The sequence below is a fragment of the Dermacentor silvarum genome, chromosome 8, assembly GCF_013339745.2.
Source record: "Dermacentor silvarum isolate Dsil-2018 chromosome 8, BIME_Dsil_1.4, whole genome shotgun sequence".
NCBI classification, from domain to species: domain Eukaryota; kingdom Metazoa; phylum Arthropoda; class Arachnida; order Ixodida; family Ixodidae; genus Dermacentor; species Dermacentor silvarum.
The window spans coordinates 910,740-926,509 of NC_051161.1; the positions used below are offsets into that span (position 1 = coordinate 910,740).

Here is a 15,770-nt window from a genome sequence, read left to right on the forward strand (position 1 = left end):
AAAGTTTTAGGAGGGGAAACTACATCCGCTGGACAGCCTACAATTCCTCCAGAGCACCCGTCGAACCTGTCAGTGTTTATAGAAGGTGTACGTGTTGAAGCTCTTGTTGACACAGGTGCTGCCATTTAGATTATTTGTGCCAATTTTTGTTCCCGCGTCCGAAAAGCGACAATGCCTTACTCCGGCCCTTATCTCCGTGGAACAACCAACGCTATTATTCGTCCAATCGCGCAGTGTACAATTCATGTCTCCATAGACGGAATTCATCACCACATTGTTTTTGTGGTCTTTCGTCAGCGTAATGAACACATTTTCGGGTGGGACTTGTTATCTTCTGTGTCCGCTTTTATCTCTTGTCGTCAGTGCCTCATACAACTGGGTGCCACCAGCTATTCTCCCCCTTAACATGAAGAACACATTTGCACCATCACCTCCTCCGATTACATTCTTTGGCCATCTAAAGAAGAGATAAGTGTCAGTTTCAACAACATCGTGGATGGCGACGTACTCATTCTACCATACGACCCTACCCTATCTCGAGGAATTCTGATGACACCTGGCGTGATTTGCGTCTCTTAGGGGCCTGCATTGCTCACCGCCTTAAACCAAACTCCCGAACCCCAATGTTGCCCCGTGGATCAACTATCACTTATGCTGTTGACACTCATCCCGTTGCAATTGTCGCCTTTTCGACAGTGCCACCAAAGTCAAGATGGCCGCCAAGCAATGCCTCTTCCACACCATTGTCGGCGACCATAGCCCTGACCTGACACCTGCCCAGAGTCAAGATCTCCCGCCCTATTGAACAAACACCGTTCCTTCTTCGATGTCAATTCGCCTGTCCTCAGTGTGACTACCGCCACTACTCACCACATACAGACTGCCGGCTCACACATTGTTCACCGGCGCCCATATGGCGTGTGTCTTACAGAGCGTAAAATCATTGAGGAAAACACATCAGACATGCTATGACGAAATATCATACATCCTTCCACGAGTCCCTGGTTCACACCAGTTGTTCTAATGCAGAATAAAAATGGTTCCAGTGTGTTTTTGTGTCAATTACTGTGCGCTGAACAAAATCACGTGCAAAGATGTTTACCCCCTGCCACGGATCGACAATGCGCTAGATTCGCTACATAGCGCTGAATATTTTTCTAGCCTTGACCTTAGATCAGGATACTGACAAATACCGATGTTAGAATCCAACAAGAAAAAAAAACGGCATTTGCCATCCTAGATGGGCTCTACGGGTTTATAGTGATATCTTTTGGACTCTGCAATGCGCCTACCACCTCTGAACACATGATCGATAATGTCTTGCATGGTTTTAAATGAAAGACCTGTCTGTGCTGCCTCGACAACATTGTAGTGTTTTCAATCACATTCTCAAAACATTTGCAACATCTCGATGAAGTCCTCACCTGTCTTGAAAACGCTGGCCTACAGCTCAACACACACAAAAAAAAATGCAGTTTCGCAGGCAAGACCATCAAGGTTCTGGGGCACTTAGTCAGCAAAGAAGGTATTCGACCAGACCCTGAGAAGCTTGCCGCCATCTTTGAATTTCGTCATTCGCTGCATCAAAAAGACCTTCGCAGTTTTCTCGGACTTGCTTCTAACTTCCGGCGCTTCATATGCAACTTCACTACGCTTGCGTCCCAGCTGCATCAACTACTCGCAAGTAATGCGTCCTTCGTTTGGTCTGACGAATGTTAACATGCTTTCCTGGCTTTGAAACATGCCCTGATGTCAGACCCGGTGCTGTGCCACTTCAATCCGAGCGCGCCCACCATCCTTTACACTGACGCTAGCAGCCATAGTCTCGGTGGCTCACAGTTGCTCACAGGCCCGCAACGAGATGGTTACATGAGACCCTTGTCCTCGTGACTCCTCGTTCTCGTGCTTGGCAGACCGCTACCCGGTTAGCCCTAGTGCAGCGGGCGCGCGTACTCGATTGGTCTTGCGGTGAGCCTTGGCTCGTAAGCCCCGTGACTGTCGCACTGTGCTGTATCTTGGGTGAATAAACCCGTGTTTGTTGGCGACCTGACTCCGGAGCCTTCTCTGCGCCGTGTCGGAGAGTCGACAAACCCTGCTGTAACGCCTTTGTGTGTTACGGAGTGGAGGGGCGTCGTGCCCTTTCCCGACCGTCGCTCGTAGGGTAAGCCTTCACAACTCATCTCCACAGGGGATGAAAATTTGCCATACTTTTGCTCCAATTTTATTTTTATTTTTGCTCAGTTGACGTTTTCAAATACAGTCGCACCTCAATATAATGAAGTTGTACTTGCAGCGAAAAACATTGTTGAATCACGAGTTTCGTTAATTCGAGGGTGCAAAGTTTCAGCATTAAAAACTTTGCAAATTCCCACAGGATTCCTAGTGGGTAGTATCTTGTCAGTAAGCCTTAAAACAAATCACAAGAAGGTTGGGTCATAATAGCCCAGTTATGAGTGCCAACGCGTGTGGTGCAGATCGCGCCGAGAGCAATACATCGACGTGGCTCGCAGCATCCGAGATTCACATGTGTTGCGTCGCGCGGCGCTGCAAATCTCGGATGCCATAGCTGACCGCGCTTATAGTGCCCGCAGCGGGTGCCCACAAATGAAAAACAAAGCGTAAAAAGATACGAATATTGGTTGTGAAAAAAAAAATAACTACACGAAGTCAGGTTCGTTGTTTTATCGGTGTCACGCGTGCTCAGGCAAACATTAACAGATCTCACTCGATAACCACGAACTCACAGTCACAACACAAGCAAGCGCTTCACACTGTGTTGCGGAAACTCGAGATTACGTGACCACCAACACTAGACATGCGGGAACAACAAAATACGCGTGAAGGCACCAGCCATTTCGGCACCGGCCTTTCTACTTTCTGCAGAGAGATTACCTCCAAGATACGGCGCATGGCCCGCGCGCGGTAGGGGGAAAAGGTAGGTGGGCATTCCTGCCCCGCAGGGCATGCTTGATCCCGTTACCATGCGTTCACTTCTGCAAAAGGAATCGTCAGCTCTCGTTTTTCTCCAAGCTGTTTGTTTACTAACTCGACAAATGGTGCAGCGGGGTTTCCTGCTTACCGCGTCCTGGCCCGCCCGCTTTGACAGCGGTTTATCCGCTCAAACTTTTCATGCAGAAGGAAACTCGAAATAAGTTTTGCCTCAGCCGACAGATCTTTTTTGCTAGATTTACTAGCCATACAAGCTCCAAGTACATACTTGAAACAGCTAAAAACTTCGCTATATCGAAACCATGTCACGAAGTTACTTCGTTAAATCATGAAGAAAAATACACGGTTTTCAATGCAACCAAGATCGGGAAATGAAAATAGTTCGTTACATTGCGAATTTCATTAATTCAAGGTTCGTTATATAGAGGTTTGACTGCATTAGAAAATTATTCAAAAAATATTTGCATTCACATATAGTGACTTTTTTGATTTGAAGACCGAACCGAACAAGGCACTACTCGATTTGTTATTTGAACGTTTCAAATATTCGCACGCCCTTAATATTTACCTGACTCTATAATGTGCCTCCACATGAAATGCTCACCCAGTTTTTATGGGTTTTATAAGCTTATTTATAACAAGGAAACTTCAGCACACCTTATATGATGGCAATCAAAAAAAGATGAAGCCTGCAGAATTTACCTTAACGAAATGGAAACTTGTTCACATTTAATGTCCAGTGTCGTCATTCTGAGATAGCTCCTTAACGCTATAGGCCCTAAGATGCCATCCTTCACATAGTCCACTGCCTTTGATATTTCACAGTTCTTGTATAACTCCACAACCATCAAGAAGAGCACAGTGGCTCACATCAAAACTAGCCACTTAGCCCGTTTTCCACACGACACAAGACTCCAAACATGTGAAATGGCTCCACTGCTGCTAGCTTAGCATGTAAAATAACTTGTCTTTTGAATTAGCTTTCATCATTAAAGTGACGTGTCATTGCTGCATGAAAGCTTTATCTGTTGCCACCTCGTGATAACGACGCTGACTCTGACCACAGACTAGTGCAAATGTCGCAAATGCAGTTTCAGTTTCATATCTGATTGCAACGCATAGACAATTTTCGAACCATTTTTCTTGGAAAAGGGTGTGTGCTAGGATTGCGTAAATAGAGTAATCATTCACTGCGAGCTGCATTTTCACTTGAAGCTCAGTTTAGCGGAGGCCAAAAACAACAAGTTCTCGGTGGCGTGTCTTTGACGCACTGTGCGCTAGTGTCGACAACACAGACGGTGGGGTTACCAATGAGGTCTGGCACATGTGTGCTGACCAGTCGAGTAAGAATTATCTGGCAAGGGCTAATTTCGAGAATAAAATAACGAAATTCTTGGCCCATAGAAATGTATGCATGCTGGCTGGGACCTCCCATTGGGTTCAAATTAACTGACAATCAGATTAAGTAGAATTGAATTTGTGGATGTCCCGATAAACAAGTATGGCTCAAGCCCCCCCTCCCCCCCTCCTTCCACCCAAAAGTTTACTTGCCCCATGGTCCATGCGCAGCACGGTGCTCTGGTTGTGGCCAAAGTGGAAGTGCTGGGAGGTGACGCTGCTGTCCTTGTGGCGCAAATACATCTTCATGCTGTCCTTGTCTGGCCAGAACGGTAGGCACTGCAAGGTATGTGTCGACTCTGACCACACCATCACGGGAGAGAACAACAGGCGTACCTGGTGGGGGCCGATGTCGAACCAGAGGTCAGCAGCCTCGTTCTGCTCCATGAACCGGAAATGATGCTGTTCCAGGGCATGGACAGAAAAAGTTCCTTTATTGATGTGGCAACAGAATGCTAGCTCCTTAGCATATCAAGGTTTCATAATATAGCAGAACAGGCAACAAAGCTGATAATTCTACAAGTTGGTTGATCCTCGTCTTGATGACAGCAGTGCATTATACCATACAGGGCAACAAAAAGAGCAAGGTAACCCCAACACGAAATAAAAATAAAATAAAATAAAACAACCGAATTCTGGTCGTAACTAAAGAGTGGAGCTACTCTTGTTTCATTTTGCAAGGTGCGATTTCCAATAAGAGTAGCAAGGCCAGCACTTGTTCCGTGTGTCGCATACAGGGCTGCAGTAGTCAAAATTAGGTAGAACTTGCATTTATATTGAATGTAGAATATTGAAGACCACATGCAGACAAATAAATAGACGGGAAGAGCGCTTGGTTTGTAAAAGTGTAATAAAACTCATAATGGAAGCGGCTACATTGCAAAAGAGCAGATGAATAATGCTCATACCCATTATTTGTCCCTTATCTGAAGTCGCTTTTTTGTGGATTACCAACCAGTTCATTCTTGTTAATAAAGCTCAGGTCATGTCCGGCACTTGTGCCATCTATTTAATTTCTTTCCTTGTCTCGTGTTGTCTTCACTTTAGTTCTGCCCATACAAAGGCAAGCTGTAGCAACCAACCAACCAACAGCAGGCAGAAGCAATTCATAAAATTTCGAAAAAAATTGTTTCACTAACAACAAACTGATATTATATTTCAATACAAGTAGCACATGCAGAGAGCACTCGCATACAAAATAGGCAAGCATATTGCATTCTCCATCCACAAACTTTCGTCATTTCATCCTTGTCTTCAGTGGCAATAGAATGCCAGTCCAATCAACCTAAACTGTAACATTCCCCGATTCTAAAGATGTATATATCACAGAGACGTGTGTGACAGCTATGTTCAGTAGTCTTCACACTTCTGATAACAACAACAACAAAATGCAATTCAAAATATATGTTACATATGCAATAGTATCCCACCAATTATTCAAAAAGGTTATAAATGCTGCAAAAAATGGCATTACCAATCTGGTGCTGTCATTTTAGTGAACCAAATTGCACCTTCTCCCCTATACGCAGAGTATAGCAGGCCAGAGACAAAACGCCTCCTCTCTGCTTCTGCCACATTTAAATGTTCTCTCTCATTACATCAAAAAATTATCATGAAATTACATACTGACATGTTGTAGTGACAGTGAAGAACCAAACACTGCCAGAAGTATGAGCCAGGAATCCAACTCTTTATTGGGCGAACTTGCGCCCAGTGCAAGTTTGCCCAATAATAATAGTGCAGTCGTGAAATCTAAATCATACGGATCAATTCTATCTGCTACGCATATTGACCCTTTCCCAGAGCAGTTTGTTCTCGAGAAATGAGATGGCACTTTCAGCGGCGCGCCGCATGCGGCCTCAGCGAAAGTGCACGAATATGAAACCATTACCAGTTCTGCCCTGCTTCTATGCGATCAGCTGTTGGAAATGCAACTGGGTTTTCACTCACACACTGTGTTCCATTCATACTGCAAAATGTGGAGCAGTGGATTGAAGATGGGTGCAGTAGTTGGCTGCAAAAATAGTTACTGGCATATTAGGGAATAGAATGAATATGTGTGACCAAGTTCAAGCACTTGTCGCTACATATGGACAGTTTGTGTTCCTGACCCTTCTTGATGCATGACTTTCTTCGTGCATAGAAAAATTTCACTCATCCACCAGTGTTGTATCACTAATTTCCAAAGAAAAGACTTCAATTGCGGAAAGTCGGCAAGATGTGAGTACCGCTCGTTAAACAATGACAAAGGGAGTAGCGCCACTACCTGGCATAGTAAGTTTTGTGCACGTTATCTACACAAATCTACCTCAACTTGCATGAAAACTTATGTACACTCTATCGCCAACTTATTAAAATATGTGATTGGGTGCACACTTGAATCAATGCACCAAAGCATGGGTGACAGCGACTACACCGACATGCACATGAATAATCGAAGCTGAATGGTTCGTGACGCTCCACAGGAGTAAGCGAGTTTGTGATGATGTGGATAGTGGCGTGCGGTGGCGAGAAGACCTGCTTGGAATGATGATTGTGTTGTGGCTACAAGAAGAGGATTGGTGATGATGGTAATGGAAGATGACGACACGTGCCATGAACGAAGAAGCGACACAAGAGCACGCAGAGCGTGAGAGCGAGTGGCAGCCTCGAATGCAAGCTCGCAAAACGGCGGCTCCAGGCTCGGGTACCGGCGACTGGGTATCCTGCTACCGTGCGGACCTGGTCGGGGATCCAGTTCGTGGCTGGGCTTTCCTGCGCGCCAGCGGCCTGCTGTGATAGCGGCCTGGTGCAGTGCTTCCTGCTTGGACCGGGACGCCTGAGCTACCAGCCTGCTGAGCGAGCCCGAGGACTGGCGACCGGGCGTCCTGCTACCGTGCGGACCTGGTCGTGGATCCCGCTCGTGGCTCTGCTCTCCTGTGTACCAGCGGCCTGCTGTGATAGCGGCCTGGTGCAGTGCTTCCTGCTTGGACCGGGACGCCTGAGCTACCAGCCTGCTGAGCGAGCCCGAGGACTGGCGACCGGGCGTCCTGCTACCGTGCGGACCTGGTCGTGGATCCCGCTCGTGGCTCTGCTCTCCTGTGTACCAGTGGCCTGCTGTGATAGCGGCCTGGTGCAGTGCTTCCTGTTGGCCACCGAGGCGCCTGAGCGACCTGTCCGCCGACCGAGCCTGCCATTTTAGCAGCCGAGGCGTTGCAGGTCAGCCATTACTGGCCAGTACAGCAGTGGCCTGGTGCTCTACCGGCCTGCTGTTTTCTCCTGCTTCCACATCGCGACAAGGAGCGGCGTGGTGCGACAAGGTGCGGCGCGACAGCAGTGACGTAGCCACAACAGCGCTCTACCGTCACAACCACCGTCACGGGCACCGCAACGACGATGTATACGGGCGAGTGCTAGGCACGTGTTTTATATGGAAAGACAACTTCCGAACTATAGCAACGTACATGTGTATGTAAATCATCTGTATCGTGTTAGCGTGTCAGTTTAAAGTCTGTGTTTCGTGTAGCAAGCTCCCATCTGCCGTGTCATTATTAAAGGATCCTGGGCCCAACTGGAAACCGGCGAGTTTGTCGTTTCCTCATCACAGAGTTACTAGCGATAATAGATCTTTGCTACAATCTATTGCAAAGTACAGAATGGATACATTCCAAGCCTTGTGTGCAGCAAGAACAAATCTATTGCAACTGAGCACACCTGCGAGCAATTAGGCCGTAAATAATCAGAGAGTGACCACACCAGTCGACGTCTATGATATTTCCCAAAACAGGTGTTTCCCGAGCTGCACCAGGCATCATGTACATCCATTGTAAGCATGGAGGCAATGGAGGCAGCTGAGGCAAGCAATGGTCGCGTCAGCACGTGATCAATCATGGCAGCGCCCACAGGATTGCCGTGAAAAGGGTCAATACAGTACACGTCTCTCCAACATTCCAAAGTAATCGCTGGAGGAATGTTAAAAAGTGTGTTCACGTCACCTTTACAAGGAAACGTTCATACCAGTTCAATACGTATACTGTAAATAACGCTGCTTTAAGCCCGGCCAGGGAATATAAATACAGTGGAATCTCGATGATACGAATCTCAAGGGGTCACGAACAATATTCGTATTAGCCAAAATTCGTATCATCGAAACACAATTAAAACTAGCTAAACTAAAATTCAGAGGTGAACGCATACCGCTTACAGTCCAGCCGCGTGAGATGCGGTTTCCGTGGGAAAATGTCGCCGACAAGGGCAATAGCGAGAACGCGTCTCAACTAGGTACGCCCACCAATGGGAGAGGAGATCAATGAGGGCGATGCGGAGGAGGAGCATTAGACGTGGAGCATGAGTCCAACGGTGATAAAATCGTCCCCGCGTGCCGTATGTGCGAGTGAAAGCACACGGGGGTCGCGCGCCTTCACACGCACAGAGGGGAGCAAGCGCGACTTCCGTCGCACGAAAGGCCGGGGGGGGGGGGGGGGGGAGGTGAGTGTATGGGAGGGAGGGAGAGGGGGGGGGGGGCGACACTGTGCTGCGGCACCAAATGTGTTATCTTGCAACCAGACGCAAGGGTAACTGGCGATGCAATCTCCCACGCGAAAAGAGCAAAGCGGGAAGGCAGCGCGGGAGGGAAGGAGGGAGGGGGGGGGGTGGCTTCTACTCTGCCAACAAATGCATTCTTATACTTTGCAATCTGTGCCGGCTGTCGGTGTTGTCGCGCGCACCGTATCTTGAAAGCGATCTCCACACGGCTCTCACCTTTGTATGCGCTGTGCCTTACGCGCCGCTCAGTTTCCGTGGAAGCGATAGACCGCACGAACCTTCGCTCGCTGCGGCGGCCGCGCTTCCCCACACCTGTGTGGGGAAAAGCACAAAAGCAACAACACCGCCACCGCTTCAAACTCTTCGCGCCCAGTCGCGGCCTCCGCGCTGTCCGGTGCCGCGTCCGCACCTCCGCACGAAAAGAGAAAGCGCGTGACTGCGCGCTGTTCTCTTTCACGGCCGTCAGTGGGGTGGCGTTTATTCGTATCAACCGACGCGGGTCGAAAATCGATTCGTAACAACCGTTCTCTAGCACGTTGCGAAGTAATGGGGCTCGGCCGGGACCACAGGAAAATTCGTATCATCTGGAAATTCGTATTAGCTGTGATCGTATCATCAAGATTCCACTGTATCTAGGAGTTTATTTAACGAGTGATTTGAGGTGGACTAGGCTTCCCACATAAAAGTTCACCACATAAAAGTTAAGGGTGCACGTGTTTTGGGTTTTCTAAGATGAAATTTCAGTGAACTTCCATCTAACCTAAAAGAACAACTGTATTTCACTCATGTGCGCTCATTGTTAGAGTACGCATGTGTTTGCTGGGATCCGTATACCAAAGAGCTGGCCGATACGCTTGAAAAAATACAGAATAGGGCAGTGCAATTCGTTTTAGGTAATTGGGATTGTCAACTTAGTATGAGAGAAAGCAAAAGTAAACTTAAATGGGAAGACTTGAAAGATCGTAGACGGAACCTCAGGTTGAAATTTTTTCATAACATCTACCATTCCAAAACTGGAGTTGATAAGAAGTAGATCCAAGCACCGTCCTATATATCCCAAAGAAGGGACCACAGTCTCAAAGTAAATGAATTTTCCTTTAAAGGTGACGTCTTGCACTATTCATTTTTTGTTAGATCTATACGAGGGTGGAATGATCTTTTGTCTATGATTGTATTCATTGTCTCTAATGATGATTTTTACCGCACTTTGTGTAATTAGTTTCTTTGTTATCGGTCTCAAATGTGATGCTTATTTTTATGTATCCCCTTGCTGTAATGCCTGCAAAGGCGAAGCAGGTATCAAAAAAAAAAAGAAGAGACGCTCACGTGCATTCAAGAACATTCAAAGCTATTCGCAATGCATGCACAATCTGAACAGATATGCCTCTTTTGTCAGGGAACTGGCAACAAAATTCAATAAATTACTGATACTGTAGACATGTGTTGCACTGAGTGACACCGGGGTAACACTGATAATCCAGTGAAAGCTAACACCTGCAAAAAGTAAAATGGCACAGGGCAATATTTTGGTCTATGTGATTGTTATGCTGCTGTTTTTTTGGAGAATGAATGTTAGACAAATATTTACAACATGCAGAAAAATTTATGTGGTACTTTAGAGGAATTTTGAGTCATGCTGGAAGTTATAGCAGTGTCAGTGAACGGGAGATGTCCCTGCAAGGTGTGAGGGTTTATTTCTTTTGCAAGGTATGGTTATTATGCACCTGAGTCAAACTCTCATTATCTAATACGATGCAGTGGATGCGAAGGCGACGCGAACTAAATGCAAAGGACAGATCATGGAATGTCTTGTCACATGACTCTGACTTGAGGTCTGTACAGGAAGTGGTGGCAAAGGTTCCCTGTCGCTCCTGTAGCAAACACTGCGAAGTCTTGAAGCGGCTCTGAGAACATTGGGAGCCATGAAGTGGAGTTATCCAGGTTCCAGTTAGAGTCGTGAAGCTCGGGCCTAATGTCCGACAGCTCTCTCCAGGTCCCGGCGGACGTTGACATTCTGAGGTGCTCCAAGGCATACGAGCACCACCACCACGTTCTGGTTCTCCCACCTCTTCTTCCTTTTTCTTTCATTCTCCAATCAGCATTCATGGGAGTGCCTCATTGGCTGCGCTTTATTATATTTTTTAAGCATGAAATGCTTTTAGCTCCCGTTGTTGGCGATCTTCAAGATACCTTGAGCGAAAAATCCAGAGCCATTATCTGGGCACTCAAGACGAGAATGGGTGTGAGAACGAAACGAGAACCTGCGAGAACATCCGGGCATCGTTGCGAGAGCAAAATGAGATCATCCGGCAACCAGTCAAAAGTTAAGAAAATGTGGTCTCTGGCCACCAACCCCTGTACGGGACCGCATTACATGCGCTAGTTACTGCCCAAACAAGTTACAAAAAATAATGCTTCCAAGTTCTTCCTAATGTTTGTTCACAATGTCACTCAAGCTGTAACTTGCAGTACGCAGAAGTTTTATTTGTAATTTCCAATAGCGACATTCAAAAGGCCGATACAGGGCACCATACACTTGATTGTTACCTTTTGGCACTGAGACAGGGTTGCCTGCGCTCTTTTCAACGCAAGCGTCCGTGAGTTCTGCGGCACGGGTTTTGCGCCGCCTCCTTCGAGAGATGGCACCATGCTCTGTGAACAGGCCGGCAGCATCCAGTGTGCCGCAGATGGTTGTTTGGCCGAGATAAAACTTGCAATGAGGTGCAGTTCAAAACAGGTTTTGTTTAGGCTCAGGAAGCATTCAGGCCTGTGTCTGGCACCAATCTGCTTCGCCGATAGCCATTTCACGCTTACATCTACTCTTGATTACGGGAGAACCAGCATTTTTTGTTGAATCTGCAGGTGTGCGACATTTCAGGGAGCTCTTCAATGGTCCTTGCTTACCTCCTCGAGGCTGTTCATCGTCATCTTATTTGTTTTCGCTGCACCACACCAATGCACTTCACTGTTCTCGCGCACTATACACATCACAAGAGCTTTTGGGATTTGTTTCCAAGCATCATGACACCAACTCCCCTTAGTGGCTTCCAAAGGTCTCGGAGCCCCTTTAAAGACTTCCCGGTGCACACGGCAGGAGCAACCTGGAACCTTCACCGCCACATTCTCTACCGAACTCATGCCAAGAGCCATGCGACAAGACGTTGGTGAGCCATCCTTCGCATTTAGTCTGCGTCACCTCCACATCCATTGCATCGCATTAGATCATGGGACTTCCGATCGAACTTTTGGTTTTGGGCCAGACAATGTTTTTTTCATGAGGTTACATAATATGTTGAGCTGATTGTTTCAGTTGTGCGAATTGTGCCACTTTCTTATTTTACTTATTGCATGCCCGTTTTGCTTTGCCTTTTATTGCTAAAAAATGATTTCCCAAATACTTTATCTTTAACTAACGGTCTCGTCCTCATTCTATGCACTGAGACTCAGATGCATAATAATATTTCGCAAAAGAAAGAAGACCTCACACAAGGCTAGCCACTGTAATAAGGCTCAAGTGCACAATGTGATTGAGTTAGTCGATGGCATCATCTTGTTTTGTTGCAATTAGTCGCTACAAATGTCATCCAGCAACACCTTTCTTTTCAGCACACTGCTTAACACAGTCCTAATCCTTATATATGTTTTATGTTGCCTTCTGCACATTTATTTAATGTGAAAGCTCAGCCACAGCCAACCCACGCTTGGGAAAACTTGGAGCTACAAACAGCATAACAGCATGCAACTGACAACTATTTTTATTAGCAACCGCAACTGTTGCACTAGGTGGCTTTTAGCATGACTCGTTGAACTCTTGTGGTGGCATTGTAAGCAAGAACCTTTTTGAGGAATGAACTTGGTGCAAAGGTGGAAATTTGAGCTAGTTGGTTGTTCATGATCGTCTAATAACAACATGTAAAACGAGTGATGAACATAGAATAGCCATACTAAATTCTGACGGCAACAGCAATGAGCAATACGGTTCAGGAAGGGTCAGAAGGAACATAGCTGCAAGAGCCCACAAAACTAGAAATAACTTCACTAAAGCGGAAATACAGACTAGTTGGTCATTCATTATTTCATTATCATCTAATAATGGCGGCTTCCAGCTATGTTCCTTCTGACCTTTGCCGAAGAGTATCGCTCATTGCTGTTGCTGTCAGCATTGTGTATGTCTGTTCTATGTTCATCCTTCATTTTACGCATTGTTATTAGATGTACATGGTGGCATCTTTCAACTTTTGCACAAAGCCAATGAATGTTCTTGGAAGCAAACTGAATGTGACATGTGCTGCAATGCGTCCACTGTGGGCGCTATATGAAGCACTCCCATAGCGTTACACGGGAGTTTCGTGACCAGACGAAAAGTATTGAAGGACCCTGGTATATTACTTACATATACAAGCAAATGATTGAAAATGACACAAAGAGAGCAAAGACCTTTCCTTTCCTCAAATGTACATGCAGCTCATATTGTTCACATTTGATACATAACCCCAGTATGAGTGCTTATGTTTTGATAAAAGGTTTTCTTACCTAATAATACACAAAAAAACACATTTTACTTAGCAGACACTTTTTCCAGAGGTGCTTTCAAGGTATTACAGCCCTCGAACAAGGACACCAATCCAAAGCCACCAATTTGCAGCATTCCCGTGCACACAATGCACCATTTGTCCCTCTGACACTACTGCATTTACAGGCAACATTTTACCTTTGTGTTGTTTATCACAAGAAAGAAGGGGCTGATGATGACAATCTTCGAGAGGCTCAGACTTGACATTTGAATCTGCACAGAAAACTGCAAGCACACAAGGCCAGCATGTGAGGCAGAGCCTGCAGTGAGGTCAGTGACAGACAACAGACCCTGTACTTCTTGTTACGCTCTTTGTCCTTGCACATGGCTACACCGCTGTTGCCCACAGTGTCCAGGCAGAAGGATGATGACCAGCTTGAGTTGTACACCCGGATTTTGGCCTGCACAGGGAGCCCATATCAAAGGGTGCCACAAGGAGCCAGCTTTCTTCCCTATATGATATCACATTATACAGAAAGGTATTTCAACAAATGTGCTAGAAAAAAGTCCCAGTTTAGATCGAAAGGCTAAGCATTGATTGCAATAGAAAATTATTAGACAGCTAATCGTAGTAAGGTTAGTAGATTTATCAGCTGTATACACTATTGTAAACATTCGCTTACTAACTAAATTAACAAACATGGTGTGATGCGCCAGTAGCGCACCCAGGATCTCTGCCAGGGGGAGGGGGCTGTATTTGGGGAGGGGGGGGGGGGGCGGCAAGGACTTTGCATAATATGCAATTTCCTTGCTTTAGCCAGAGGAATCCAACACCAAATGAAATGCCTAATAATTGTAGTAATAATAATGACACCAACGATGATGACGATGTTTATTTCTTCAGCGTTTTATTCAAGGTGTAAGAATAGGTTAGGTGAGGGAACGGCGCGAAGGCGGTGCTTTGTGGGGTGAGACGAATGAAGTTCTGGTTAGGACACCGCTCGAGAGGTGGCGCGCGCGACTAGCGCCCGCTAAAGTCCTTATATAAGAAACGTACCGCCACCTACTCTTTCCTCCGCCGCCTCCTCTCCTAAAGCGCTTGCTTTTTTCTTTACTTTTTGCTTGCGAAAGCCAAGTCGACGGTGGCACACCTAGAAAGTCCACGTTGAAGCTTTCAGGCCGGACGCGCGCCGCCACCGGCGACTGCGCCTGCGCAGAGGACTTTCAACATGTCTATGAGGTGGAAAAAAAGAAAATATAAAGAAGTGAAAAGCGCGCGCTATCATCGTCCAATCGGAGATACAGGTGAGAGAGAAGCGGCGTTTATCAAAGGATGGCGGTACTTTTCTTATATAGGGACTTTAGCGGCCGCTCCATTCGAGCCCGCCCTTGTCGCTGCGCCTGCTTTTCTGATCGCGCACACGTGTTTCCCTTTATTCTATGTGTTTGCACGTCGAGGTTCTTCGTTGTTCCATCTACTGGTGTGCTTTACGATGGGAAAGTGCTTTGTACCGTACTGCAACACAGGTTATAAGTCGTGTAAAGAGAAGTTATCACTTTTTACGTCACCGCACGGCCAAGCCAGGCTTGACACATGGAGACGGGTGATCCCTCGCAACTGTGTAGCTTCTGAGAAAGAGAAATCTGCTTTTCTCACCCTCAATGACTTCAGAGAGGTGTTTAAATCTGCAGCTATTCAGCATACCGATAAAATGCATGACCTTAAGCAGAAGCTGGATGGCCTTATCAGTGAGGAAACCTGGGAATGTGATGACGTGTTTGAGCATGACTATTCGAATTGTGCAGTTGTTGACTGCATTGTGTATTATGTTACTGGATTTGTGTCGTGAAAGCTTGGCATTCAAACATCCTGTACAGTTTGTAAGGCTCTGGTCGGGCAGAAGGGTATTTCAAAGCTACCTGAAGCAGATTTGGTAAACTGTAAAACGAGAGGACGGCTCACGCATCCGAATGTGCATCTGTTTCTTCTTCTTAAAAAGGCTGAGGAGCACTTCGCAGAACATGCTGGCGAAAGGGGTGTATATGATCGCACGACTGATGCTGTGCTAGAAAATTTCAGCTGCACATTTCCATGTACTGCTCATAAATAAGAAATGCTTGCTAAGCTCTTACACTACTATGTGTGCCTGCGCATGCACAGTATACTGCCGACAGTTAAAGAATAAGCATGCAAAAAAATCAGGACTTGCGTAAATTGTCAAAACTTGTGTGATTTCCTTTATCCGGGAAGAGCGCAATGTGTAATATAGTGCCTATGTATGTTATGTGACTGTAACCTTTCTTTTGTTTGTTTGTGTGTGTGGTGTGATGTACACTGTCACTCTTACCAGTGTAATTTTTCTGTATCACAAATAAATGACTTTTG

General features: G+C 46.3%; 1 protein-coding gene across 1 annotated transcript in view; it reads right to left on the minus strand.

Annotated features, from left to right (window-relative positions):
- The window catches only part of LOC119460513 (intermembrane lipid transfer protein VPS13A), a 1,139,096-nt gene that overhangs the window by 362,256 nt on the left and 761,070 nt on the right, over positions 1–15,770 (minus strand). The window contains exons 57-60 of the mRNA XM_037721434.2: positions 13,735–13,845; positions 13,583–13,669; positions 4,684–4,749; positions 4,501–4,626 (exon numbers count right to left, since the gene is read on the minus strand). Of these exons, the coding sequence (XP_037577362.2) occupies positions 4,501–4,626; positions 4,684–4,749; positions 13,583–13,669; positions 13,735–13,845 (390 nt within the window). The remainder of the gene's footprint in view (positions 1–4,500; positions 4,627–4,683; positions 4,750–13,582; positions 13,670–13,734; positions 13,846–15,770) is intronic.